The sequence below is a fragment of the Mercenaria mercenaria genome, chromosome 5, assembly GCF_021730395.1.
Source record: "Mercenaria mercenaria strain notata chromosome 5, MADL_Memer_1, whole genome shotgun sequence".
In the NCBI taxonomy this organism is placed as follows: domain Eukaryota; kingdom Metazoa; phylum Mollusca; class Bivalvia; order Venerida; family Veneridae; genus Mercenaria; species Mercenaria mercenaria.
This window is the reverse complement of record NC_069365.1, coordinates 28,258,895-28,286,867: the sequence shown is the minus strand read 5'-3', so window position 1 is coordinate 28,286,867 and position 27,973 is coordinate 28,258,895. Positions and strand designations below refer to the sequence as shown.

The 27,973-nt window shown below is 35.8% G+C and overlaps 1 protein-coding gene across 6 annotated transcripts in view; it reads right to left on the bottom strand.

Annotated features, from left to right (window-relative positions):
- Positions 1-27,973, bottom strand: part of LOC123556716 (kinase D-interacting substrate of 220 kDa B-like) — an 88,791-nt gene that overhangs the window by 32,054 nt on the left and 28,764 nt on the right. For all 6 annotated transcript variants that reach the window (XM_045347639.2, XM_045347638.2, XM_045347643.2 and 3 more), the window contains exons 3-11: positions 20,893-21,051; positions 20,113-20,211; positions 17,592-17,690; positions 14,478-14,576; positions 13,376-13,474; positions 12,804-12,902; positions 9,329-9,427; positions 6,399-6,497; positions 5,795-5,893 (exon numbers count right to left, since the gene is read on the bottom strand). In XM_045347639.2, the coding sequence (XP_045203574.2) occupies positions 5,795-5,893; positions 6,399-6,497; positions 9,329-9,427; positions 12,804-12,902; positions 13,376-13,474; positions 14,478-14,576; positions 17,592-17,690; positions 20,113-20,211; positions 20,893-21,009 (909 nt within the window). In that variant the 5' untranslated portion in view covers positions 21,010-21,051. The remainder of the gene's footprint in view (positions 1-5,794; positions 5,894-6,398; positions 6,498-9,328; positions 9,428-12,803; positions 12,903-13,375; positions 13,475-14,477; positions 14,577-17,591; positions 17,691-20,112; positions 20,212-20,892; positions 21,052-27,973) is intronic.

Here is a 27,973-nt window from a genome sequence, read left to right as displayed (position 1 = left end):
GCCTAGTGATTCTCAAGTTATGAGCTGGAACTGGTTTTCCATGTTCAGGCCCCTGTGACCTTGACCTCTGATCAAGTGACCCCAAAATCAGTATGGGTCATCTACTCTGCATGTCCAATCATCCAATTAAGTTTCAACATTCTGGGTCAAGAGTTACTGACCAGAAATGGTTTTCCATGTTCAGGCCCCTGGATCTTGACCTTTAATAAAGTGACCCCAAAATCAATAGGGGTCATCTACTCTACATGTCCAATCATCCTATAAAGTTTCAACATTCTGGGTCAAGTGGTTCTCAAGTTATTGATCGGAAATGGTTTTCCATGTTCAGACCCCTGTGACCTTGACCTTTAACAGGGTGACCCCAAAATCAATAAGGGTCATCTACTCTGCATGTCCAATCACTCTATGAAGTTTCAACACTCTGAGTCAAGTGGTTCTCAAGTTACCAACTGGAAATGGTTTTCCATATCCAGGCCCCTGTGACTGTGACCTTTAACAGAGTGACCCCAAAACCAATAGGGGTCATCTACTCTGCATGACCAATCATCCTATGAAGTTTCAACATTCTGGGTCAAGTGGTTCTCAAGTTATTGATTGGAAATGGTTTTCCATGTTCAGGCTCCTGTGACCTTGACTTTGACGAAGTGACCCCAAAAACAATAGGGGTGTCTACTCCATAAGCCCTACCACCTTATGAAGTTTGAAGGTTCTAGGTCAAATGGTTCTCCAGTTATTGATCGGAAATGAAGTGTGATGGACGGAATGATGGACGGACAGACAGACAGACAGGGCAAAAACAATATGTCTCCCAGACATAATTATTATTAGAACTGTTATTATCATTTCATGTTATTGATTCTTATAACTAGCATTAATTTCATATATTTCATATCAGAGTTTATTCCTTTGTTGTTATAGGTTAAGATAAAAAAATTAACATCTAAAATGAAATAAAGACAAACACAGCTAGATTTAATAAATTCAGATAACAAAGGTTGATGTGATTAGTGTTTTATTAAATTTCATATCATCTGGCATTCTGTCTTAACCAACATCCACCGTACCACAATATCCAAATGCAACACTGCACTAACAACAGAAAAAAACTTTCTCAATACAAATAACTTTGTGCTTGTTATTCAATATAACCACACAACTTTGTATCAATTTTTTGACCAACATTTGAAGAAAGTCACACACTAATATTTTCTTCATCTATCTACCGAAACTGTCCATAATTCAGTATACACACGAAAGTTGAGTGAAGCGTGTTTATTAAAGTATACAAAACTTTTGTAAAAAGCCATGTTCCAATGCATTCATAGGCAAGAAGTCAATAGGAACAGGCGAAAGTCAAAGGACATGAATGTTGCTGACGGGATCTCTACTTGTATTGTCAATAACCACATTTTAACATTCTGAGCCTAGATTGATTCTACCAGTTCTGACTTGAACGTTTTTCCATTCGGCCCTGGACCTTTCCTCTGATCAATTGCCCAAATCAGTCGATCATCTACTCTGATTTCCAATCATCCTATAAGTTACATTCTGGGTCAATGAGTTACTGACAGAAAGTTTGCATCAATGTTCAGGCCTGTACTTCCTTAATAAGTGACCAAAATCAATAGGTTCTCTCTACAGTCAATCATCATAAATTTCAAATTCTGGTCATGTCTCATTATGATCGATGTTTTCCATGCAACCTGTGACTGACCATTAACAGTGACCAAAATCATAAGGTCATCTACTCTGCTGTCCAATCACTTATGATAGTTTCAACACTCTGAGTCAATGGTTTCAATGTTACACTGGCAATGTTTTCCATATCCAGGCCCCTGTACTGTGACCTACGAGTACCAACATAGGGGTCTTCCGCATGACCAATCATCATATTAACTCTGGTCAATGGTTTAAGTTATGATTGAAATGTTTTCCTCAGCTCTGACCTTGATTGACGAGTGCCCACAACAATAGGGGTGTTACACCATCAAGCCCTACCACTTATGACGTTTGAAGTCTAGGTCAAATGTCTTCAGTATTATCGGACATGAAGGTGATGCGATGATGACGGACAACAGTCAGACTAGGGCAAACAATATTCTCCAGACAAATTATTTAAAATGTTATTCATCATTTCATGGTTGATGATTCTATAACTAGCATTAATCATCATATCATCATTATCCTTTTGTTATAGTTAAGATAAAAAAATTACATCTAATGAAATAAGACAACCGCTAGATTTAATAAATTCAGATAACAAAGGTTGTTTTATGTTTATTATTCATATCATTGGCAGTTCTCTTAAAAATCCACGTCCACAATATCAAATGCAACACTGCACGACAACGAAAAAAATTGCTAATACAAATTATACTTTGTGCTTGTTATGATATAACCACAACTGTATATCTGTGCTTTGACACATTTGAGAATCCACAAATGCTTAATATTCCTATCCTATTCCTATCCAAATCCTTTCATCTCAAACATCCAAGTAAGTGAGGTAGAAAGTGGCATCAACTTTCAAAATATAGGCCGATTAAGATGCAATCAAGGTATACCATTATATTTATAAGAATAACAATTTCTAACTAGTTGACCAAGATTGATCTCGACCACTTACTTATGTTGTTACACTTCTTCAACTGTAATTTGCCAAAATCCGATCTATGTCCCGATTTCAAAATATTAGGAACGACAATTGGGACGTCATGGCTTTAAAAGACATCAATTTCCAGCATGACCAAGTATTACAAGTTCTCCTAGAAAATGTAATTAATGTGATCTCTTTAATTATTACATAACACTGCCCATAAAAATCATTGCCTTGAAATTGTTAAAAACTACTGCAAAGATCTGTGTATAATTCTTTAATATTTGGCACTGTCTTTTTTTCATTCAGCCTGTGAAAATATGGTTTTCTTAACTTCAAACTTATCTTCCAGTATCTCAATATCGAAATATCTCTTTCTTAATTTACTTTGTGAAAAAAAAACAACAAAAAAACATTACGACTTTAATCCTAGGTACAAAATTACTTCAGCTGACACGTCATTATGTGCAAAGTCAGAGCACAATATTCCTACACATAAAATTTATGTCACATGTTCTAATTCAATATTGGTATAGCTCATCTAACTCACATCACCTCACATAAGAGATTATGTGGCATGTGACTGTATTTTGAATACACTATCAGACTAATTGCTGTTTATAAGGCTGTGTTCACGACATGCAGTTTTGTTATTTTTTAATACAATATAAGGAGTGGATAACATTCTATCATGTAAAAACATTATCAACACTAAACTGGTAGTCTGGCAGTACAAAATGAACCTAGCAGTGCTGTTGGACAAATTATTTGCTTCATACAACACACTGACACGCTTAAGTACATCACAATAAGCCAATCTTACCTTTGCCTGCAGAGAAATATATAAGTACGTTTATATAATAACATCCTCCAACACAATTCCATAATTATGTCATCTTTTAACTCGAATGTGTTGTAATATTGCTTAACAAAACTCTACGAAATTATTTCTGTGAATAAAATTACAAACAAGAGGACCATGAAGGTCCTGAATCGTTCACCTCTTCCCACATGACCCAGTTTTGAGTATGACATTGTTTTTTCTATTATTTGACATAGTGACCTAGTTTTTGAGCTCATGTGACCCAGTTTTGAACTTGACCTAGATATTATCAAGATAAAAATTCTGACCAATTTTCATGAAGATCCATTGAAAAATATGGTCTCTAGAGAGGTCACAAGGTTTTTCTATTATTTGACCTATTGACCTAGTTTTCGAAGGTACGTGACCCTGTTTTGAACTTTACCTAGATATCATCAAGGTGAACATTCTCACTAAATTTCATGAAGATCTCATGAAAAATATGGCTTCTAGAGAGGTCACAAAGTTTTTCTATTTTTATACCAACTGGCCTAGTTTTTGACCGCACGTGACCCAGTTTCGAAACCGTCCTAGATATCATCAAGGTGAACATTCAGATCAATTTTCATGAAGATCCATTGAAAAATATGGCCTCTAGAGAGGTCAAAAGATTTTAATAATTTTAGACCTACTGACCTTGTTTTTGACAGCAGTTGTCCCAGTTTCAAACTTGATCTAGATATCATCAAGTTGAACATTCAGACCAACTTTCATACAGATCCCATGAAAAGTATGGCCTCTAGAGAGGTCACAAGGCTTTTTTATTATTTGACCTACTGACCTAGTTTTTTAGGGCATGTGACCCAGTTTCGAACTTGACCTAGATATCATCAAGGTGAACATTCTGACCAATTTTCATGAAGATCCATTCAAGGGTATGGCCTGTAGAGAGGTCACAAGGTTTTTCTATTTCAAGAACTACTGACCTAGTTTTTGATCGCAGTTGACCCAGTTTCAAACTTGACCTATATATCATCAAGATAAACATTCAGACCAACTTTCATACAGATCCCATGAAAAATATGGCCTCTAGAGAGGTCACGTTTTTTCATTATTTGACCTACTGAACTACTTTTTGACAGCACTTGACCCACTTTCGAACTTTACCTAGATATCATCAAGATGAACCTTCTGACCAATTTTTATGGAGATCCATTCACAAGTATGGCCTCTAGAGAGGTCACAAGGTTTTTCTATTATTTGACCTACTGACCTAGTTTTTGAAGGCACGTGACCCACTTTCGAACTTTACCTAGATATCATCAAGATGAACATTCAGACCAACTTTTATACAGATCCCATGAAAAATATGGCCTCTAGAGAGGTCACAAGGTTTTTCTATTATTTGACCTACTGACCTAGTTTTTGACGGCACGTGACCAACTTTCGAACTTGACCTAGATATCATCAAGCTGAACATTCTGACCAATTTTCATGAAGATCTCATGAAATATATGGCCTCAGAGAGGTCACAAGGTTTTTCTATTTTTGACCTACTGACCTAGTTTTTGATCACACATGATCCAGTTTCGAACTTGACCTAGATATCATCAAGATGAACATTCAGACCCACTTTCATACAGATCCCATGAAAAATATGGCCTTTAGAGAGGTCACAAGGTTTTTTATTATTTGACCTACTGACCTAATTTTTGACGGCACATGACCCAGTTTCGAACTTGACCTAGATATCATCAAGGTGAACGTTCTGACCAATTTTCATGAAGATCTTTTGAAATATATGGCCTCTAGAGAGGTCACAGGGTTTTTCTATTTTTAGACCTACTGACCTAGTTTTTGAGGGCACGTGACCCAGTTTCAAACCTGACCTAGATATCATCAAGGTGAACATTCTGACCAATTTTCATGAAGATCTTGTGAAATATATGGCCTCTAGAGAGGTCACAAGGTTTTTCTATTTTTAGACCTACTGACCTAGTTTTTGAAGGCACGTGACCCAGTTTCAAACTTGACCTAGATATCATCAAGATGAACATTCCGACCAACTTTCATAAAGATCCCACAAAAAATGTGACCTCTAGAGTGGTCACAAGTGAAAGTTTATGGACGGATGGACGCACGGACGGACGACGGACGCTGCATGATCACAAAAGCTCACCTTGTCACTATGTGACAGGTGAGCTAAAAAATCCCCAAAATGTGACAATTTTGTCGCTCACTGAATTCTAACAACTTCTTTTACCTTTAATTTTCCATATAACAAACTGGGACCACAATGCAAGCATATTTTTATTGTTGTTGTTATTTCAATGTAAAAATTTGTTTATGAACATAACTAAGAAATTTCAGTAAAAGGTAACATACAGCGTACTTACATTGCCTTCTACATCTACATCAGCATATCTGTTGAGTAGAGCTCTAACTATACCAGTATAGCCCCCCTTCACAGCGTGTATCAATATAGTGTCCCCAACCTGTAATATAAAATCAGCACCTTTTTATGTATATTTTTGACTAAGTCAAGGGCCATAACTCTGGTTTGGCTGTGTGAGATCCCAATTAAAAACATCAGGTGCATAACTTCCTGTCTTGAATAACAATCCTGTTAGGTTTGATCATTCTGGGTCAAATACTTTTTAAGATATGCACAACACAAATCTGGATGGTCGGACAGACAGATGGACAAGGGCAACTCTAAGTGCCCCCATCCTTGAAAAAAATTGGGGGTGGGGGCACAAAAATAGCTTTTCTTGGATGTCTTTGGTACTTAGTCCAACAAAGTGTTTGTTTTTAAAATTTAACTTTCTACTGTTTAATTTTATACAAAAAGTATTCTCCCAATACATATGAGATGGTAAATGCTGATAAACACTTGTTATATACTGTTAACTTTACAGGAAACTTTTTGCAATATCTAACAGTATAATATAAAATTCAAAATCAAAACAAAATAAGAATATATAGTAAATTGTTGCTTACTCTATCAGCTATGTTGACATAAGCATCTTTAGGCAGCAGTTCTTGTACAATGTCTTCATAGCCTTCCTTTGCAGCTATAGTTAGAGCTGTGAAACCATCCTACATACAACAATAAACATAATCATAATTTGGCAATCATTTCTGTGTAAATATAATTTTCTAACTAGAAAATGCTTTTGTAAAAAAGCGCATGTCTCCCCCAATGCAAAGTCCTATAGGCAAGAAGTCAATAGGGGTCAGGAGCGAAAGTCAAAGAGACACTGATGGTTGGCTGCAATAGGGATCATCTACTTTGCATGTCCAATTATCCCGCTAAATTTCAACACTCTTGGCCTAGTGGTTCTCAAGTCACTGTTCAGGCTTCTGTGTCCTTGACCTTTGATCAAGTAACCTCAAAATAAATAGGGGTCATCTACTCTGCATGTCCAATCATCCTATTAAGTTTCAACATTGTAGGTCAAGTGGTTCTGAAGTTATTTCCAAAAAATGATTTTACATGAACAGGCCACTGTGACCTTGACCTTTAATAGACTGACCCCAAAATCAATAGGGGTCATCTACTCTGCATGTTCAATCATCCTATGAAGTTTCAACATTCTGGGTCAAGTGGTTCTCAAGTTATTGATCGGACCTGGTTATCAATGTTCAGGCCCCTGTGACCTTGACCTTTAACTGAGTGACCCCAAAAACAATAGGGGTCATTTACTCTGCATGAACAATCATCCTATGAAGTTTCAACATTCTGGGTCGAGAGGTTCTCAAGTTATTGACTGGAAATTGTTTTCCATGTTCAGGCCCCTGTGGCCTTGACCTTTAACAGAGTGACCCTAAAATCGTTAGGGGTCTTCTACTCTGCATGTCCAATCATCCTATGAAGTTTCATCATTCTGGGTCAAGTGGTTCTCAAGTTACTGACCGGAAATGGTTTTCAATGTTCAGGCCCCTGTGACCTTGACCTTTCATAGAGTGACCCCAAAATCATTAGGGGTCATCTACTTTGCATGTACATTCATCCTATGAAGTTTCAACATTCTGGGTCAAGTGGTTCTCTAGTTATTGATCGGAAATGGTTTTCAATGTTCAGGCCCCTGTGACCTTGATCTTTGACAGAGTGACCCCAAAATCAATAGGGGTCATCTACTCTTCCTGACCAATCATCCTATGAAGTTTCAACATTCTGGGTCAAGTGGTTCTCAAGTTACTGACCGGAAATGGTTTTCAATGTTCAGGCCCCTGTGACCTTGACCTTTAATGGAGTGACCCCAAAATCGATAGGGGTCATCTACTTTGCATGTACAATCATCCTATGAAGTTTTAACATTCTGGGTCAAGTGGTTCTCTAGTTATTGATCAGAAATGGTTTTCCATGTTCAGGCCCCTGTGACCTTGACCCTTGATGGAGTGACCCCAAAATCAATAGGGGTCATCTACTCTTTATGACCAATCATCCTACGAAGTTTCAAGATTCCGGGTCAAGTGGTTCTCTAGTTATTGATCGGAAATGGTTTTCAATGTTCGGGCCCCTGTGACCTTGACCTTTGACGGAGTGACCCCAAAAATAATAGGGGTCGTCTACTCCAGCAGCCCTACAACCCTATGAAGTTTGAAGGTTCTAGGTCAAATGGTTCTCCAGTTATTGCTTGGAAATGAAGTGTGACGTACGGACGGACGGACGGACAGACGGACGGAAGGACGGACAGGGCAAAAACAATATGTCTCCTGGGGGAGACATAATTACATGTTAGAACTAATTACTGACATCTTGTCTACACTGTTTCATACAGGAAAACCAAACTGTCAGTGGAACAACTGTTAAAACCTTCATGTAATAAGGAAAGACAGTACAATGTCACACAATTTGTTAAATCTTTTGTCCTTGTTTAATTCTTTGCTGCTGTCTACATACCATGTGAGGGACACAGGAACATAACACAGACTTACATCACCGGCCTAGTTTAATTCCTTTCTACTTTCAAATTCTATATGAATAACACAAAAAGCACATACACTCAAACTTCATACTCTCGGACTCAACGGGACTGGTAAAATATTATCGGTGGGTGGAGTCAATGAAAATTATACATTATACAGATTTTACCGGGACCTGACAATGAATTTAAGTAAAGAGTGGTGTTCGAATTATTCAAGTTTGAGCAAACAAAGTTTTACTGTAATACCAATTTACACCATTGCCGTAACTTAAAGCTTCCTACAGTCATAGCTTATGTGAATGACACATTACAAGAATAACACAAGATGCCAATAATACAGACATACTGACGTAGTTTAACTTTTTCCTACTGTCAAGTTTTAAAAGAATTACACAAGATCCCCATAATACAGACAAACTGACCTTGCTCAATTCTTCCCTAATATCAACTTTTACAAGAACAACACAAGATGCCCATAATATAAACATACTGACCTAGCTCAATTCTTTCCTACTGTCATTTTTATGTGAATGGCACAAGACGCCCATAAAGGATGTCCGGTACTTTTTGGCAGAAACAATCAAAACCCTAAATGAATATTTAAGCTCCTGAATGATGAATTAAACTATTGTCTACTGTTATCTATTCAAATTTATCATTACCCATGACATAATGAAATGTAATTCATTAATTTCAAAAATGTCCCCCCATCAAATTTGACATTAATCTACTTCATAGTTATATCTGATACCTTTAAACTACATTTACTTCACACACCTTATAATCACTTCATTAAACATACTTTAATAAACAAATTTAACCTGGGAGACACATTACAGATCTTAACATATACATCTAGTGTTCTAATTTAACATACATTTTATTGATACTCTATTTAAAATAGTGTTACCTTGTACAGTAAATACGTTCTTGTTTTATACACTATTGCCTTAATTAAACACAATTACATTATTTATACAGTATTTCATACAATGTTACCTTGTCAACTGCATTAACATTGGGGTCATGTTCTACCAGAGCCTGAACAACCTCGGTATAGCCTCCTTTAGTAGCCACAAGCAATGCAGTTAGGGAGTCCTGAAAAGTTATATATACAAGAGGGCCAAGATGGCCCTAGGTCGCTCACCTAAGAAACACTCCATAACAGTGTAAAACATGTTTGACCTAGTGATTTCATGGAAACAAATATTCTGACCAATTTTCATTAAGATTGGACCAAAAAATTGGTCTCTTGCGATAAAACAAGCATTTTCTTAGATATGACCTAGTTTTTGATCCTAGATGACCCATGTTCAAACTCGACCTAGATTTTATCAAGGCAATCATTCTGACCAAAATTCATGAAGATCAACTGAAAAATACAGCCTCTATCACATACAGATGTTTTTTCTTTGATTTGACCAAGTGACCTAGTTTTTGACCTCAGATGACCCATATTCAAATTCGACCTAGATTTTATTAAGGCAATCAACCTGACCAAATTTCATAAAAATCAATTGAAAAAAACAGTCTCTATCCCATACACAAGATTTTTCTTTAATTTGACCTAGTGACCTAATTTTTGACCTGAGATAACCCATATTCAAAATCGACCTAGATTTCATCAAGGCAATCACTCTGACCAAATTTCATGAAGATCAATTGAAAAATACATCCTCTATTGCATACACAATGTTTTTCTTCGATTTGACCTAGTGACCTAGTTTTTGATCCGAGATGACCCATTTTCGAACTCGGCCTAGATTTTATCAAGGTAATCATTCTGGCTAAATTTCATGAAGATCAGTTGAAAAATACCGCCTCTATTGCATACACAAGGTTTCTCTTTGATTTGACCTAGTGACCTAGTTTTTGACCCGAGATGACCCATTTTCGAACTTGGTCTAACTTTCATCAAGGTAATCATTCTGACCAAAATTCATGAAGATCAATTGAAAAGTACCGCCTCTATTGCATACACAAGGTTTTTACGTGATATGACTAGTGACCTAGTTTTTGACCCCAGATGACCCATTTTCGAACTCGGCCTAGATTTCTTCAAGGTTATCATTCTGACCAAAATTCATGAAGATCAATTGAAAATACCGCCTCTATCGCATACACAAGGTTTTTCTTTGATTTAACCTAGTGACCTAGTTTTTGACCCGAGATGACCCATTTTCGAACTTGGCCTAGATTTCATCAAGGCATCATTCTGACCAAAATTCATGAAGATCAATTGAAAAATACAGCCTCTATCGCATACACAAGGTTTTTCTTTGATTTGACCTAGTGACCTAGTTTTTGACCCGAGATGACCCATTTACGAACTCGGCCTAGATTTCATCAAGGCAATCATTCTGACCAAAATTCATGAAGATCAATTGAAAAATACAGCCTCTATCGCATACACAAGGTTTTTCTTTGATTTGACCTAGTGACCTAGTTTTTGACCCCAGATGTCCCATTTTAGAACTCGGCCTAGATTTCATCAAGGTTATCATTCTGACCAATATTCATGAAGAAGAATTGAAAAATACAGCCTCTATCGTATACACAAGGTTTTTCTTTGATTTGACCTAGTGACCTAGTTTTTGATCCGAGATGACCCATTTTCGAACTCGGCTTAGATTTCATCAAGGTTATCATTCTGACCAATATTCATGAAGATTAATTGAAAAATACCGCCTCTATCGCATACACAAGGTTTTTCTTTGATTTGACCTAGTGACCTAGTTTTTGACCCGAGATGACCCATTTTCGAACTCGGCCTAGATTTCATCAAAGTTATCATTCTGACCAATATTCATGAAGATTAAATGAAAAATACAGCCTCTATCGCATACACAAGGTTTTTCTTTGATTTGACCTAGTGACCTAGTTTTTGACCCGAGATGACCCATTTTCGAACTCGGCCTAGATTTCATCAAGGTTATCATTCTGACCAATATTCATGAAGATTAATTGAAAAATACAGCCTCTATTGCATACACAAGCTAAATGTTGACAGACGACGGACGACAGACGACAGACGACAGACGCCGGACATCGAGCGATCAGAAAAACTCACCTGAGCATTGCTCAGGTGAGCTAAAAATTATAGCATATTCAGTTTTGTTTGTTTAAAGAAAATGTTCAGATATATAATGTGGCAGTGGATAATCTAAATTGAAGAAATATAAAGGTAACTGAGGTAAAAGTGCTCAGTAATTATTGGAAAAAATCTGTTTTAAATTTATTTTATTATTGAGGAGTGTCATTATGATGTTGTACTGTAAAGTCATTGATATTTGTCAGAGGATAAATTTTGTGGATTTCCTGGTTGGGTCAATAAACAAAACTAAATCCCGACAAACAAGCAAAATTTCCACTTATATAAATATTCAGCTAAAGAGGAACCAATACGGTTTGATCATTTTCATTCAAATAATGTCTTTTAAGTATAGGTTACAGATCACTTATTGACATTCTAATGGAATTAAGTTTGCCAAAAATGAAGGCAAAACTTAATTCATTAGCATATCAATAAGTGATCTATGACCGACTTCTAGTTAAAATACCCTGTTTCACTTTATACAGGTCAAATTGACAACATTGCTGCCTCAAGTAAACTAAACTCTTTAGTTTCTTGGATAGGTATTCCCATTTCTAAGGCTTGTATTATCTGCACTTATCGAGTTTACATTTAAAATAGGGGGCTACAAGGTCATTACAAAGCCAAAGTTTAAACAAAATGGTGGTTGATGCCTTTCTTCAGTATTCTGATGAACTACAAGACAACAGTTTCTGCTAAATTAATAACATGAGAGTGAGGAAAATAAGGAAATTTTGGATATAAATAACAACATTAAAACAAATGAAGTTTGTGGACTTCTTAAACTTGTTGTCGCGGACAATATTAAAATCATGGAGACAATACAAAGGTGAAAAACAGGTAAAACTTGAACTCTGAAAGAAAAATTTGCAAACCAGAATCTGTTATTCATATCTTTTTTTTTATAAACTTTGTGTGTTCATTATATAGAAATATAATTTCATGTAAGCAGTTCCTGTATTTTGGCAGTTGCTCCACCTCCTTGAATGTGGGTGATCCATAGTAGGCAGAACTATGAATTCCCATTAATTTTGTATCAATTCATGATTAAGTGGATCAATGTTTTCAAATATGAAACAATATGAAAATAAGTTGGTCGTTTTTTTTTTTTTAAATCCTTCACTTGTCATCGGATACAAAGGATGTTTAAAGGATAAAGCAGCTTCTGTACCTCTAGGGACCATCAGGTGTGGTGCAGAGAAACCAGTCCTGTGAAAGCTTGATGCAATATTACTTCAGACCAAGTTTGGTGAAACTCTGTTCAATACGAAATATTGAAACAATGATTCAGCATGACAAAATGGTCACAATTGATGGCCACAATAAGTATAACCCTTTCTTATCATGAATTCATAATGATAATGTAATTTGACAACCTACCATTCCTGTGTTGTCTACTAGAGCACCATGGTGTAGCAGTTCTGATACTATCTCTGCATGACCCTTCCTACATGCCCATATCAGTGGTGTAGTACCATACTGAAAATAATCATACCTTTTAAAATACATGTTTCGTAACTTTTTCAAAAACATGTCTTTTTTGGGCAAAAAATGTCCCTTTATCTGAGATTCATACTAAAAAGAGTTGCTCTCATGTTCTCATAACATGCCTTTACAAAAACACAAAAAAAGTCAAGAACATTTTTTTTTTTTAATTAAAGCATAAACTTAATCTGTAAATTTATACTGAAGAAGTATCTTCAAGTTTCATTTTGCTGTTTTATATTACTGGCAAGGATCTTATTATTATATTAAATGTTTTTCAGTGAATTATTGATATGTAACATAGAAATATAAGATTTGTTTAAAAATATTAATAAATGGGCAAAAAAGATCTTCCATGTTCCCTCATGATTATTTTTAGACAAAACAGGTGATGATACATTCTTGTATTTGGCCTGTAACTGGACTCTAGGCTCATCCAAATATCAATCCACCATAATTAGGCTTACCTTGTCGGTGCTATTCACCCTAGCTCCTTTTTCAAGCAGTGCTTTCACCACACCTAAGTGACCTCTCCCAGCTGCCCAGCCTAAACAGGACATGTTTTGCTACAAAATAAAACAATTCATACAACAGATAAACACCTAGACTGGCCATACACCAACTTATAAAGCTTTACAGATGCCATCAAATAAATAGAAGAAATCATCAACAAGCCACAGAAGATACACTTTCTTACTGAACAATATTCTACTTATAAACCTAACACCAATGAAGTATGTGTCACACAGTGTCATCACTTCCACTCCACGGACAGACAACTTATCGATGAACAGTACACTGTGACAAAATGTTATAATGAAGAGTGTGTCACACAGTGTCATCACTACCACTCCACGGACAGACAACTAATCTGATGAACAGTACACTGTGACAAAATGTTATAGTGAAGAGTGTGTCACACAGTGTCATCACTACCACTCCACGGACAGACAACTAATCTGATGAACAGTACACTGTGACAAAATGTTATAATGAAGAGTGTGTCAGACAGTGTCATCACTACCACTCCACGGACAGACAACTAATCTGATGAACAGTACACTGTGACAAAATGTTATAATGAAGAGTGTGTCACACAGTGTCATCACTACCACTCCACGGACAGACAACTAATCTGATGAACAGTACACTGTGACAAAATGTTATAATGAAGAGTGTGTCACACAGTGTCATCACTACCACTCCACGGACAGACAACTAATCTGATGAACAGTACACTGTGACAAAATGTTATAATGAAGAGTGTGTCACACAGTGTCATCACTACCACTCCACGGACAGACAACTTATCGATGAACAGTACACTGTGACAAAATGTTATAATGAAGAGTGTGTCACACAGTGTCATCACTACCACTCCACGGACAGACAACTAATCTGATGAACAGTACACTGTGACAAAATGTTATAATGATTGTGATGAAATATAAAGCTATCTCTATACAAGCTAGTAAGTTTTGTTTGATAGAAAATATCTTGTAAATAGCTACCCTGATTTCTTCTAAAATAAAGCTATTGTTCTGTGTTATCAAAACAAAGAAAACGTACCTCTGCCTTAATATTTGGGTCAGCATCTCTGTCAAGCAATTCTTGCACCACCTCATTTCTTCCCTTGTATGCTGCCCACATTAAAGCTGTCCAGTTACACTAAGAACATATAAAAGTTTTTTTCATACAAGAGGGCCAAGATGGCCCTAGGTCGCTCACCTAAGAAACACTCCATAACAGTGTAAAACATGTTTGACCTAGTGATTTCATGGAAACAAATATTCTGACCAATATTCATTAAGATTGGACCAAAAAATTGGTCTCTTGCAATAAAACAAGCATTTTCTTAGATATGACCTAGTTTTTGACCCTAGATGACCCCTGTTCAAACTCGACCTAGATTTTATCAAGGCAATCATTCTGACCAAAATTCATGAAGATCAACTGAAAAATACAGCCTCTATCACATACAGAAGTTTTTTCTTTGATTTGACCAAGTGACCTAGTTTTTGACCTCAGATGACCCATATTCAAATTCGACCTAGATTTCATTAAGGCAATCAACCTGACCAAATTTCATAAATATCAACTGAAAAAAAACAGTCTCTATCGCATACACAAGATTTTTCTTTAATTTGACCTAGTGACCTAGTTTTTGACCTCAGATAACCCATATTCAAAACCGACCTAGTTTTCATCAAGGCAATCACTCTGACCAAATTTCATGAAGATCAATTGAAAAATACATCCTCTAATGCATACACAGTGTTTTTCTTCGATTTGACCTAGTGACCTAGTTTTTGACCCCAGATGACCCATTTTCGAAATCAGCCTAGATTTTATCAAGGTAATCATTCTGGCTAAATTTCATGAAGATCAGTTGAAAAATACAGCCTCTACTGCATACACAAGGTTTTTCTTTGATTTGACCTAGTGACCTAGTTTTTGACCCCAGATGACCCATTTTCGAACTTGGTCTAAATTTCATCAAGGCAATCATTCTGACCAAAATTCATGAAGATCAATTGAAAAATACAGCCTCTATCGCATACACAAGGTTTTTACGTGATATGACCTAGTGACCTATTTTTTGACCCCAGATGACCCATTTTCAAACTCGGCCTAGATTTTATCAAGGTAATCATTCTGACCAAAATTCATGAAGATCAATTGAAAAATACCGCCTCTATCGCATACACAAGGTTTCTCTTTGATTTGACCTAGTGACCTAGTTTTTGATCCGAGATGACCCATTTTCGAACTCGGCCTAGATTTCATCAAGGCAATCATTCTGACTAAAATTCATGAAGATCAATTGAAAAATACAGCCTCTATCGCATACACAAGGTTTTTCTTTGATTTGACCTAGTGACCTAGTTTTTGACCCGAGATGACCCATTTTCGAACTCGGCCTAGATTTCATCAAGGTTATCATTCTGACCAAAATTCATGAAGATCAATTGAAAAATACAGCCTCTATCGCATACACAAGGTTTTTCTTTGATTTGACCTAGTGACCTAGTTTTTGACCCCAGATGACCCATTTTCGAACTCGGCTTAGATTTCATCAAGGTTATCATTCTGACCAATATTCATGAAGATCAATTGAAAAATACCACCTGTATCGCATACACAAGGTTTTTCTTTGATTTGACCTAGTGACCTAGTTTTTGACCCGAGATGACCCATTTTCGAACTTGGCCTAGATTTCATCAAGTTTATCATTCTGACCAATATTCATGAAGATTAAATAAAAAATTCAGTCTCTATCGCATACACAAGGTTTTTCTTTGATTTGACCTAGTGACCTAGTTTTTGACCCGAGATGACCCACTTTCGAACTCGGCCTAGATTTCATCAAGGTTATCATTCTAACCAATATTCATGAAGATTAATTGAAAAATACAGCCTCTATCGCATACACAAGCTAAATGTTGACAGACGACGGACGACAGACGACAGACGACAGACGACGGACGACGGACGCCGGACATCGAGCGATCAGAAAAACTCACCTGAGCATTGCTCAGGTGAGCTAACAAAAAAACAAATCAGACCTGTATTTTATTTAAACTATGTGTTGTATATCGAGACACACATATTTTTTCTATTATACCAACTGCCTAAAAAACAAGAAAACTTTCCACTTTTATTGGCAGAAGCAGACTCCATGTTCCCATACAAACATCATGACTGTTCTGGGACTGACCAGTATCTACCGTTATTTAGAATTGCTGGACATAATCAAGCAAGCAAGCTTAATAACTTCACAATACATGGAACTGTGACCCTGCCATGTTCACATCACTATAGTGAGGACCAAATGATTCTATGTGGACAGCTGGCCATTGGCAACAAGAGGGCCATGATGGCCCTAGATCACTCACCTGATATACATACAGGGAAAAGTGAGCAAACCTTCTGGTGGCCACATTTTTTGACGAATCAGAATAATATCAACTATCTTGGTAGAAGGTCACACAAGGCCCATTTGTGAGAAATTATTTTAAAATCCTGCCAACAGTTTCATACACAAAGACGTTTAAAGTTTCCACAACATTAATATAGGGAAAAGTGACCCCACCCTCCTGCGGCCATGGTTTTTGATGAATCAGAATAATCTGAACATTCCTAGTAGAGGGTCACACAAGGATAATTTGTGTAAAATTATTTTAAAATAGAACAAGCAGTTTAGGAAGAGATGTTGTTTGAAGATTTTTCTATTTTTTGCTCTGGTGGCCCCTATAAGCAATCAAATGGAAACATTTTAACACATTTGAAAGAAGACCACCCAAGGAACATCCAGGACAAGTTTATCAATTTCCATCCCATGGTTTCAGAGGAGATGTTGTTTGAAGAAAAGTGTGGACAGATGGTGACTGTTCACAATAGATCACCCCCAGCACTTTGTGCTCAGGTGAGCTAAGGATAGGTCCATCTTATTAACCTCGCTATAATGGTTAAATTGCATGTAAAGCACTTTAATGATTAAAAATCTTTATAAAAGTTCTCATGTGGTCTACATTGTATTTTCCAGCCAGGCTAGCTCATAACTTTGTAAAAACTAACATTTTCTTAAATTTACTATTTTTTTCTAAAGACTACAACCATGATTATACATAATGTTAATATTAGCCATACCATTTAATAGTTTATATTAAGACAGATCCCTACCAGATCTCTGTGTTCTATATCAGCATCTCTCTCCAGCAGTTCTATACAGACCTCCAGGTAACCATCCTTAGCAGCATACAGCAGGGATGTCCAGTTGTCCTGAAAGTAACAACCTGTCTTTAACAACTCAACTCTCATATTTCAATATCTAAGCTCTGCTTAATACTTTTAATAACTGAGCTCTCATAATTTAATAAGGCAGCTCTCATGCTTTAACAACTCAGCTCTCATACTTCAACAACTCAGCTCTTATACTTTGAACAACTCAGCTCTCATACTTTAACAACTCAGCTCTCATACTTCAACAACTCAGCTCTCATTCTTTAACAACTCAGCTCTCATTCTTTAACAACTCAGCTCTCATGCTTTAACAACTCAGCTCTCATTCTTTAACAACTCAGCTCTCATACTTTGAACAACTCAGCTCTCATACTTTGAACAACTCAGCTCTCATACATTAACAACTCAGCTCTCATACTTAAATAACACAGCTCTCATATTTTAACAACTCAGCTCTCATACTTAAATAACACAGCTCTCATATTTTAACAACTCAGCTCTCATACTTTGAACAACTCAGCTCTCATACATTAACAACTCAGCTCTCATACTTAAATAACACAGCTCTCATATTTTAACAACTCAGCTCTCATACTTAAATAACACAGCTCTCATACTTTGAACAACTCAGCTCTCATACTTTGAACAACTCAGCTCTCAAACATTAACAACTCAGCTCTCATACTTAAATAACACAGCTCTCATATTTTAACAACTCAGCTCTCATACTTAAATAACACAGCTCTCATATTTTAACAACTCAGCTCTCATACTTAAATAACACAGCTCTCATATTTTAACAACTCAGCTCTCATACTTTGAACAACTCAGCTCTCATACATTAACAACTCAGCTCTCATACTTAAATAACACAGCTCTCATATTTTAACAACTCAGCTCTCATACTTAAATAACACAGCTCTCATATTTTAACAACTCAGCTCTCATACTTAAATAACACAGCTCTCATATTTTAACAACTCAGCTCTCATACTTAAATAACACAGCTCTCATATTTTAACAACTCAGCTCTAGTACTTTGACAACTCAGTTCTCATACTTTAACAACTCAACTCTCATACATTAACAACTCAGCTCTCATACTTAAATAACACAGCTCTCATACTTTGAACAACTCAGTTCTCATACTTTGAACAACACAGCTCTCATACATTAACAACTCAGCTCTCATACTTAAATAACACAGCTCTCATATTTTAACAACTCAGCTCTCATACTTAAATAACACAGCTCTCATATTTTAACAACTCAGCTCTCATACTTAAATAACACAGCTCTCATATTTTAACAACTCAGCTCTCATACTTAAATAACACAGCTCTCATACTTTGAACAACTCAGCTCTCATACTTTGAACAACTCAGCTCTCATACATTAACAACTCAGCTCTCATACTTAAATAACACAGCTCTCATATTTTAACAACTCAGCTCTCATACTTAAATAACACAGCTCTCATATTTTAACAACTCAGCTCTCATACTTAAATAACACAGCTCTCATATTTTAACAACTCAGCTCTCATACTTAAATAACGCAGCTCTCATATTTTAACAACTCAGCTCTCATACTTAAATAACACAGCTCTCATACTTTAACAACTCAGCTCTAGTACTTCGACAACTCAGCTCTCATACTTAAATAACACAGCTCTCATACTTTAACAACTCAACTCTTATACTTAAATCACTTAGCTCTCATACTTAAATAACATAGCTCTCATTCTTTAACAACTCAGCTCTTATACTTTATAAAGTATAACACTCAGCTCACATAATATTTAAAATAGTCAGCTCTCAAACATTAATAACTCAGTTTCATTATGCCAAAATAATAAATAAATTTCCATGAAAAAGAGTTGCAATACTGTTACAGACATCATAATATTAATGATTATGTGTCAATAACCATGCAAAATTAATAGCTTTAATCTCAAAAGATTGTGATTTCTAGCATTTCCAGGAAGCCATTAAATTACAAATGTGTTTCAGACCTGTGTTACAGCAGGACAAAAGCTCTGTTTCATATAAAGTCCTTTACTAAAAATGGGCAGTTATTGTCAAATATGGAAGTCCAGGCCCTCTTCCAAATTTCATGATGAAAAGACCTGCCATTAATGTCACAAGAATCTCTGATCTACATTGGTAAAACAAATGACTAATAAAACAAACTAAAGATGTATGCATAAAGTGTTCATGATTATTCCCCAGGAGCTTACCCTTATCATGCTAGACACAATTGATTCTGCCTTTGCGACCAGTGTAGATCATAATCAGCCTGCACATCCATGAAGTCTGATCACGATCTGCACTGTTCACCATTCAGTCAGTATCTTTTTGGTAAACACCCCTTTTAACAGTAAATGGTACTGTCCAAATTGAAAGATGGACAAGTTCATTAAAGAAATTTAGTAGGGTAAGGGTTAAACGTACAAACTTACATTATCTGTGGCATTAGGATCAATGCCAGCATCCAGTAACTCTCTAGCTAGACTTATCTCCCCTTGTTGGCATGCTACCATCAAAAATGTCTGTCCATTCTGAAATGATACAAAAACATTAATTTATAAAGCAATTTACTGAAAAAGAGTCATAATAATCTGATTTCAAAATCTAAGTTCCCATACACAAATATCACAGTATATTATTAAAACATGCAAGTTAACCTGCCCATGTGCTGAGAAGTTTCAAGTTTTTCCACATCTTTTTCCAGAGTTGATTACATTAATAAACATTACACTGATTGTACTGACAGCTTTAATGAGTTCAATCGCCGTGCTAGACTACTGTTCACTATTCCATCTGTAATCAATGTGGAGAAGTTGTTAGTTACTTTTTGAAGGACAAGATAATACTGGTACAAAATCCAGAAAATGTGCACAGGTTGAATGATGATCACTATAACTGAGATACAGAGATTGGATGTCTTTAACCCTTACCATGCTGGACACGATCAATTCTACCTTTGCGGCTAGTGCAGATCATGATCAGCCTGCACATCTGTGCAGTCTGCTCATGATCTGCACTGTTCACTATTCAGTCAGTATCTTTTTGGTAAGCACCCCTTTTAACAGTTAATGGTACTGTCCAAATTGAAAGATGGACAAGTTCATTACAGAAATTTAGCAGGGTAAGGGTTAATCCAGAAACATAGACATCATTTTGACATTTTCATAATAAATTATCATTCTGACATTTTGACAACTTCAGTTTAACCATACCTCATCCCTCTCCTCCAAGTTGATAGTTCCGTTCTCTAAGAGATTGACAACCGCTGAGAGATCTCCTTTTCTGATGTTCTCCCATAACATCTGTGACCGGAAACCGACAAGTGCCATCACTATACTCCTTATATCTTGTTATAGCCAACCACTGAATGCCTAAAAAGCAGAGTACCTCTGTTCAAAATGTTTTCTACAAAGAGTAAAGCAATGCAGTTACAGAAATAGGTATGTGTTAGGGGGCTGAGGTGGGGAGAAGGCATGCTCCACTATAGGTAACTGGTGCACCTACTTCCTAACATATGGTGATGTTACCTGCTGACAATGCAAGACTAACTAAGCTTTCATATTACCTTGTTTAGGGATGTGAGCAATGGTGGCAGGTACTGGGTATAAATACTACAAACACAAGATAAAAGGGTGAGAGATTCTAAACGAGAATGCTCATCTGAGTTACCCTGCTTGCTCGAACAGTTTTGGTAGATGGTTTGTAAGGAAAATCTCTGTGAAGTTATTTTGAAAAAGACCTTGGGGGAATGATGACATTGGATGCTAAGAGACAATATCAACAGTTTCTATCAACAGCTTTTACTATATACATAAAAATTATAGAGAAAAGTTACAAAACCTGCTGGCAGCCATGTTTTTTTTTTGACAAATCAAAATAATTTTACGATCTCTGTAGGTCACACAAGGATCATTAATGTGAAGTTAGCTAAAAATCTGGCCAGTATTTACTGACCAAACATTTTTAATGTTTCCACTATATACATTGATGAATAATTAAGAATCATTTGAATATTCTTCGTAAAATGTCACCAAAGGAACATTTGTGTGAAATTATTTTAAAATTGGGTCTGCTGTTTCTGACAATAAGATTTTTACAAATCTGAATAGTTTGTACAATCTGGATAGAGGGTTACACAAGGACCATTTGTGTCAAACTATTTTAAAATCAGTGAGGCTAGCAATTCTGACAAGAAGATTTTTAAGGACACTCTAAGGGGAGGACTGCTTTAACATGATTTTTCAGCACATTAATTCTAAAGAAAAACATGTGTAGCATACCAAAATGAAGGTGAAAGATTGAACTATACCATGGTACTATTTTAATAACATTGTATGCTTCATGATTCTTCTATAACATGGTAAAACTCTATCAACAGTTATCTTCAAACAGATTCAACTCTCTCATCATTACTTCAAATGAGCCAAAATTTTCTGTGCAGTATGGGAGGCCCATAAACTACTAAAGCAATGGTCACATTTACGTTCACGCACGTAGTTAGTCGTAGTTCATTTTAAACGTAGTTTGTCGTAGTAATACTACGATCAACTGGGTTGAAGTACGCTCGAACTAGGTTTAAAATATGAAATATGGAAAGTCTTAGTACGTTGAAGTAGGTGTAAGTACGAACAACTACGTTCAACTACGAGTAAATCGGGTAGGGTTAACTAGGGTATCACTACGTCTTACCACAAGTTACTACGTTACACTACGTATATACTACGATCGAAGTACGAACAACTACGACAAATTACGATCAACTACGTTGAGCTACGGAAAAACGTTGTGGTTGCGCCTGCGCAGGACGGGAAAGCTACAGTCATTTTGCTCTTGGAAGTTGACGAGACAGCATCATTTAAGCTTCAGTATGCCGCCTAGGAAAAAACGATGTTATAAAACAGAATGGCCGAAAAACTGAATTTAAAAGTTAAATGCATAAAAATGCGCAATTTATACCACAGATTTGCTAACTAATGCAAAGAAAATATAATTTAAATGCAATATATAAAATGGATTTTCCCGGTCTTCATGGTAAATGAACATTTGATTGCTAGCGCGATTCATGTACATATATTTGCCGATCCAAATCTGTTGTTCATTTCGCATGAATACCGAAAACAATTCTATTTAGTTTTTAAGTATTTATAATTAGCGATATTATCATACTAGAATTGAAATTAATTTATATAACAGTAAAGTTTTTGTGTAATCGGCTCTCGTTTCATATCATGTTTGTACTTGTACTACGATCAAAAACGATACACACTACTGTTAAGTACGATCAAGTACGTTTAACTAAGATCAACTACGTTCAAACTACGGTCGCAGTAGGGTCAAAACATCGTAGTTAATCGTAGTCAGATTTTGAACATGTCGAAAAATTATTTGCTTACTACGGACAAATCATAAGTTCGAACTACGATCATTACTATGTTTGACTACGATTATCTACGTGTAACTACGCTTAGTACGATCAACTACGATCATTCCTTACTACGATTAACTACGTGTAGTGTGACCACGCCATAAAGTGTATCACAAATTTTCCATTATCTGCCAGAAAAAAAGGGTTACAGACAAATTATTTTTGGGTATCTGCTTCCTTCCCCAGTGAATTAAAAGTGATAAAATTCAAGAATGGTTTCATTTACTAACAAGAGCTGTCCACAAGACAGCCAATGCTGGACTATTCGATTTTTATTCCCTATATGTTAAAATATTTATAGAGTTTCAATCCAGTATCTGCATTAGTTTTGGAGACAGTAACTTGAATGCAAAACTTTAACCAGAATTTTTTAAGTTCAAAAGAGGACATAATTTTGCAAAATACATGTCAGTTATGGGGACCAAGTTTTATAAACCCAAAGAAACATGTTAAGTTTCAATTTAATATTAAATTTTGCATTAGTTTTTGAGATAGTAACTTCCATGCAAAACTTAAACCAGGATTTTGTAAGTCCAAAAGCGGCATAATTTCTCCAAAGTACATGTCAGAGTTATGGACTTGACCCAGTGAGGTTGGTAATTGACCTAGAAAAAGAAAAAAATATGTTTAAAAGCTATATGCCTTTAAATGATAGCTATACATACTTGTATGCAAAACTTTAACAAGGATTTTCTAAGTCCAAAAGGGGGCATTATATTGCCAAAATAAATGTCAGAGTTATGGGAGTTGATGCTATCACCTAGTTTTATAACCCAAAAGACATAATTATGTGAAGTTTCAATTCAATATCAGCATTAGTTTTGGAGATAGTGACTTGCATGCAAAACTTTAACCAGGATTTTCAAGTTGTATGGGCTATGGGGGCATAATTTGACCAAAATGAGGTTGGTAATTGACCTAGACAAAGAAAGAAAGAAATTTAAAGCTATATGCCTTTAAATTATAGCTAAACGTACTTGCATGCCAAACTTAAACCAAGGTGTGACGCGGATGCCAGGGTGAGTAGAATAGCTCAGACTATTCAAAACTATTCTTTGAATAGTCGAGTTAAAAATTTGAAAAGACCAAACTTTTTTCCATATTTAGCTTAAACATGGTCAATGTGTGCATGCAAACTGTCATTAATGTAAGTAAAAACCTTTCAGAACCAAATGAAATGTTAATATTTCATGAAAGGAAGTTCCAAAACCTTGTTGATAGAAAGTTTTAATTTCATAAGTGAGCCCTGATGCCAAATATCCAGTATTTTCTTGTTTTTCTTAGATAAATTTCTAACAGAATATACAAAAACTGCAAAATGACAGAACATACTAAAACTGCAAAATAACAGAACATACCAAAACTGCAAAATGACAGAATATACCAAATTGGCAAAATGACAGAACATACCAAAACTGCAATATGACAGAACATACCAAAACTGCAAAATAACAGAACATACCAAAACTGCAAAATGACAGAATATACTAAAACTGCAAAATGACAGAACATACCAAAACTGCAAAATGACAGAACATACCAAAACTGAACATACCAAAACTGCAAAATGACAGAACATACCAAAACTGCAAAATGACAGAACATACCAAAACTGCAAAATGTTATGAAATATTGCTTAAATGTGATTGACCACTTTTAAAAAGAGTAGTGGCAATAATACATTATATTTGCTTCAATAACTCTTATGTTCTTTATAAAGCACTTCACATAATTATGTATAATAAATCTTGTTAAAAGAAACAAATAAAAACCATGGTAACAAGCCTTGTTTAAACTATATCATTAAACATCCGTATTTTTATTTCTTTTTCCTCATTAATTATTGTACGACAGGTAAATCTGAACTGATGAAAAGGTGTCATAAATGAAAACTAAAATCATCCAGACAACCTTGAAGTATTCTTGACCCATATTTTTGATAACAAATACAAGAGGGTCATTATGGCCTTAGAATGCTTACCTGAGTTATGCTGCTTGCATGAACAGTTTTGGCAGATGGTTATGCATGGAAAATGTCTGTGAAATTACACTGAAATAGTGCCAGTGTTTTCTGAGAAGAATATTTTAAAAGTTTCTACTAAATAAATATGGGCAGGTAATGTGTATGACTGTGTGTGTTGGGGGGAGGTGTAGTAAGAAGTTGGCGGAATGATGTGATATGACAATATATCTAACAAGATTTTTCCACTACATACCAAACAAGAAGATAACAGAATAAATTGTACAATATTCAAAAAGGTCACCCAAGAAACAGTTGTGTAAAATTGTTTTAATATTTGGCCTGCTGTTTCTTAAAAGAACATTTTTAAAGTTTCCAATATATACATAAATTATAGGAAAAAATTGACAACTCCCCCTGGCGGCAATTTTTTGTGACAAATCAATATATTTCAAACAATCTTGGTACAAGGTCACACAAGGACCATTTGTGTGAAATTATTTTAAAATCGAGCTAGCAGTTTCATAAAAGAATCTTTTTTTGAATTTCTACTATATACATAATATTATAGGGAAAAGTGAACACTCCCTCTGGCGGCCATGTATATTGATGAATTGGAATAATTTGAACAATCATGATAGAAGGTTACTTGACCATTCGTGTGAAATAATTTCAAAATTGGACCAGCGGTGTAGGAGATGTCGTTTGAAGATTTTTCTATATTTTGTAGCAACCCTGATAAGCCAAGCGCTTATCAGCAAATCGTCTGGAAAATCGGCAAATTCTTATACCTTGCTCAGAAAAATATTCATAAAGTCATTATCAATAATCTCACTGTAATATGGTTACCACCAATTAAAAGCTAATAAAATTGCCTTCAATGTGATATAAGTTTTATGGTGCCCCTATTGTGTGTGTTTATTACACATAAGCATAAGCATAAATTACGCAACTTGATAAAATTTTGGCCGCGTTGTTAATTACAGATCTGAAGCTAACGCCAGTGACACCTACTTATGTAAATTAACAAGAGGGCCATGAAGGCCCTGTATCGCTCACCTGACCTATTGACCTAAAGATCATCAAGATTAACATTCTGACTAAGTTTCATTAAGATATGGTCATAAATGTGGCCTCTAAAGTGTTAAATAGCTTTTCCTTCGATTTGACCCAGTGACCTAGTTTTTGACCAGACATGACCCAGATTTGAACTTGACCTAAAGATCACCAAGATTAACATTCTGACTAAGTTTCTTGAAGATACAGTCATAAATGTGGCCTCTAGAGTGTTAACAAGCTTTTCCTTTTATTTGACCTAGTGACCTAGTTTTTGACCCCACCTGACCCAGATTTGAACCTGACTTACAGATCATCAAGATTAACATTCTGACCAAGTTTCATTAAGATATGGTCATAAATGTGGCTTCTACAGTGTAAACTAGCTTTTCCTTTGATTTGACCTGGTGACCTAGTTTTTGATCCTACATGACCCAGATTCAAACTGGACCTTGAGATCATCAAGATTAACGTTCTGACCAAGTTTCATGAAGATATAGTCATAAATCTGGCCTCTACAGTGTTAACAAGCTTTTCCTTTGATTTGACCAGGTGACCTAGTTTTTTTATCCTGGATGACCCAATATCGAACTCGTCCAAGACTTTATTGAGGGTAACATTCTGACCAAGTTTCATTAAGATTGGGCCAAAATTGTGACCTCTAGAGTGTTAACAGTCAAATTGTTGAGGACAGACGACTGACGACGGACGGACGATGACGGACGACAGACACAGGGCGATCACTAAAGCTCACCTTTGAAGCTAAAACTGCGACCACCTCTTTCTTTTTGAATATTAATGAGGCATACATTTCTCGAAAGCTGACAGGCTGAAGTTTACAATGATGTATGTTTTATTTGCATATCCCCCTTGAGAACGAAGAAATAGTCCACTGAAGTCTACTTGAATTGTAGAACTGGATTTAAAAGTATTCTAAAATATACGCACATAAAATGAATCTAAACACTCTAAATTTTATTTTGATACCAATATCATTACGAGAGATCACAGAGTGATCTTGGCGCCCACCAATGTGCCATTTTTGTGTGTTCCAAATTTCAAGACTTATTGACTAGCTCAAGGTCAAATTTCATTTCCGTACACAACACTGTGCATGTGGTCTAAATTTGAAAGCTGTAGCTTGAGAAATGTGAAAGTAGGTCATTCGATCAATTTCAAGGACAAAGTTCTTTGTACACAAAACTATGCATGTGCATCAAGTTTGAAGACTGTAGTTTGAGAAATTTGAAAGTAGGTCACTAGGTCAATCTTAAGGTCAAAGTTTATTTCGGTACACAAAACTATGCAAGTGGTCCAAATTTTAAGGCTGTAGCTTGAGAAATGTGAAAGTAGGTCACTAGGTAAAAATCAAGGTCAAATTTCACTTCAGAACACAAATCTATGCATGTGGTCCAAATCTGAAGCCTGTACCTTCAAAAATGTGAAAGTAGGTCACCAGGTCAATGTCAAGGTCAAAGTTTGTTTCGGTACACAATCCTATTCATGTGGTCTAAATTTGAAGCCTGTAGCTACAGATATGTGAAAGTAGGTCACTAGGTCAATCTTAACGTCAAAGTTCATTTCGGTACACAAAACTATGAAGTGGTCCAAATTTGAAGGCTATAGCTTGAGAAATGTGAAAGTAGGTCACTAGGTCAAAATCAAGGTCAAATTTTATTTCGGAATACATAACTATGCATGGGGTCCAAATTTGAAGCCTGTACCTTCAAAAATGTGAAAGTAGGTCACTAGGTCAATGTCAAGGTCAAAGTTTATTTCAGTGCACAAAACTATGCATGTGGTCCAAATTTGAAGGTTGTAGCTACAGAAATGTGAAAGTAGGTCACTAGGT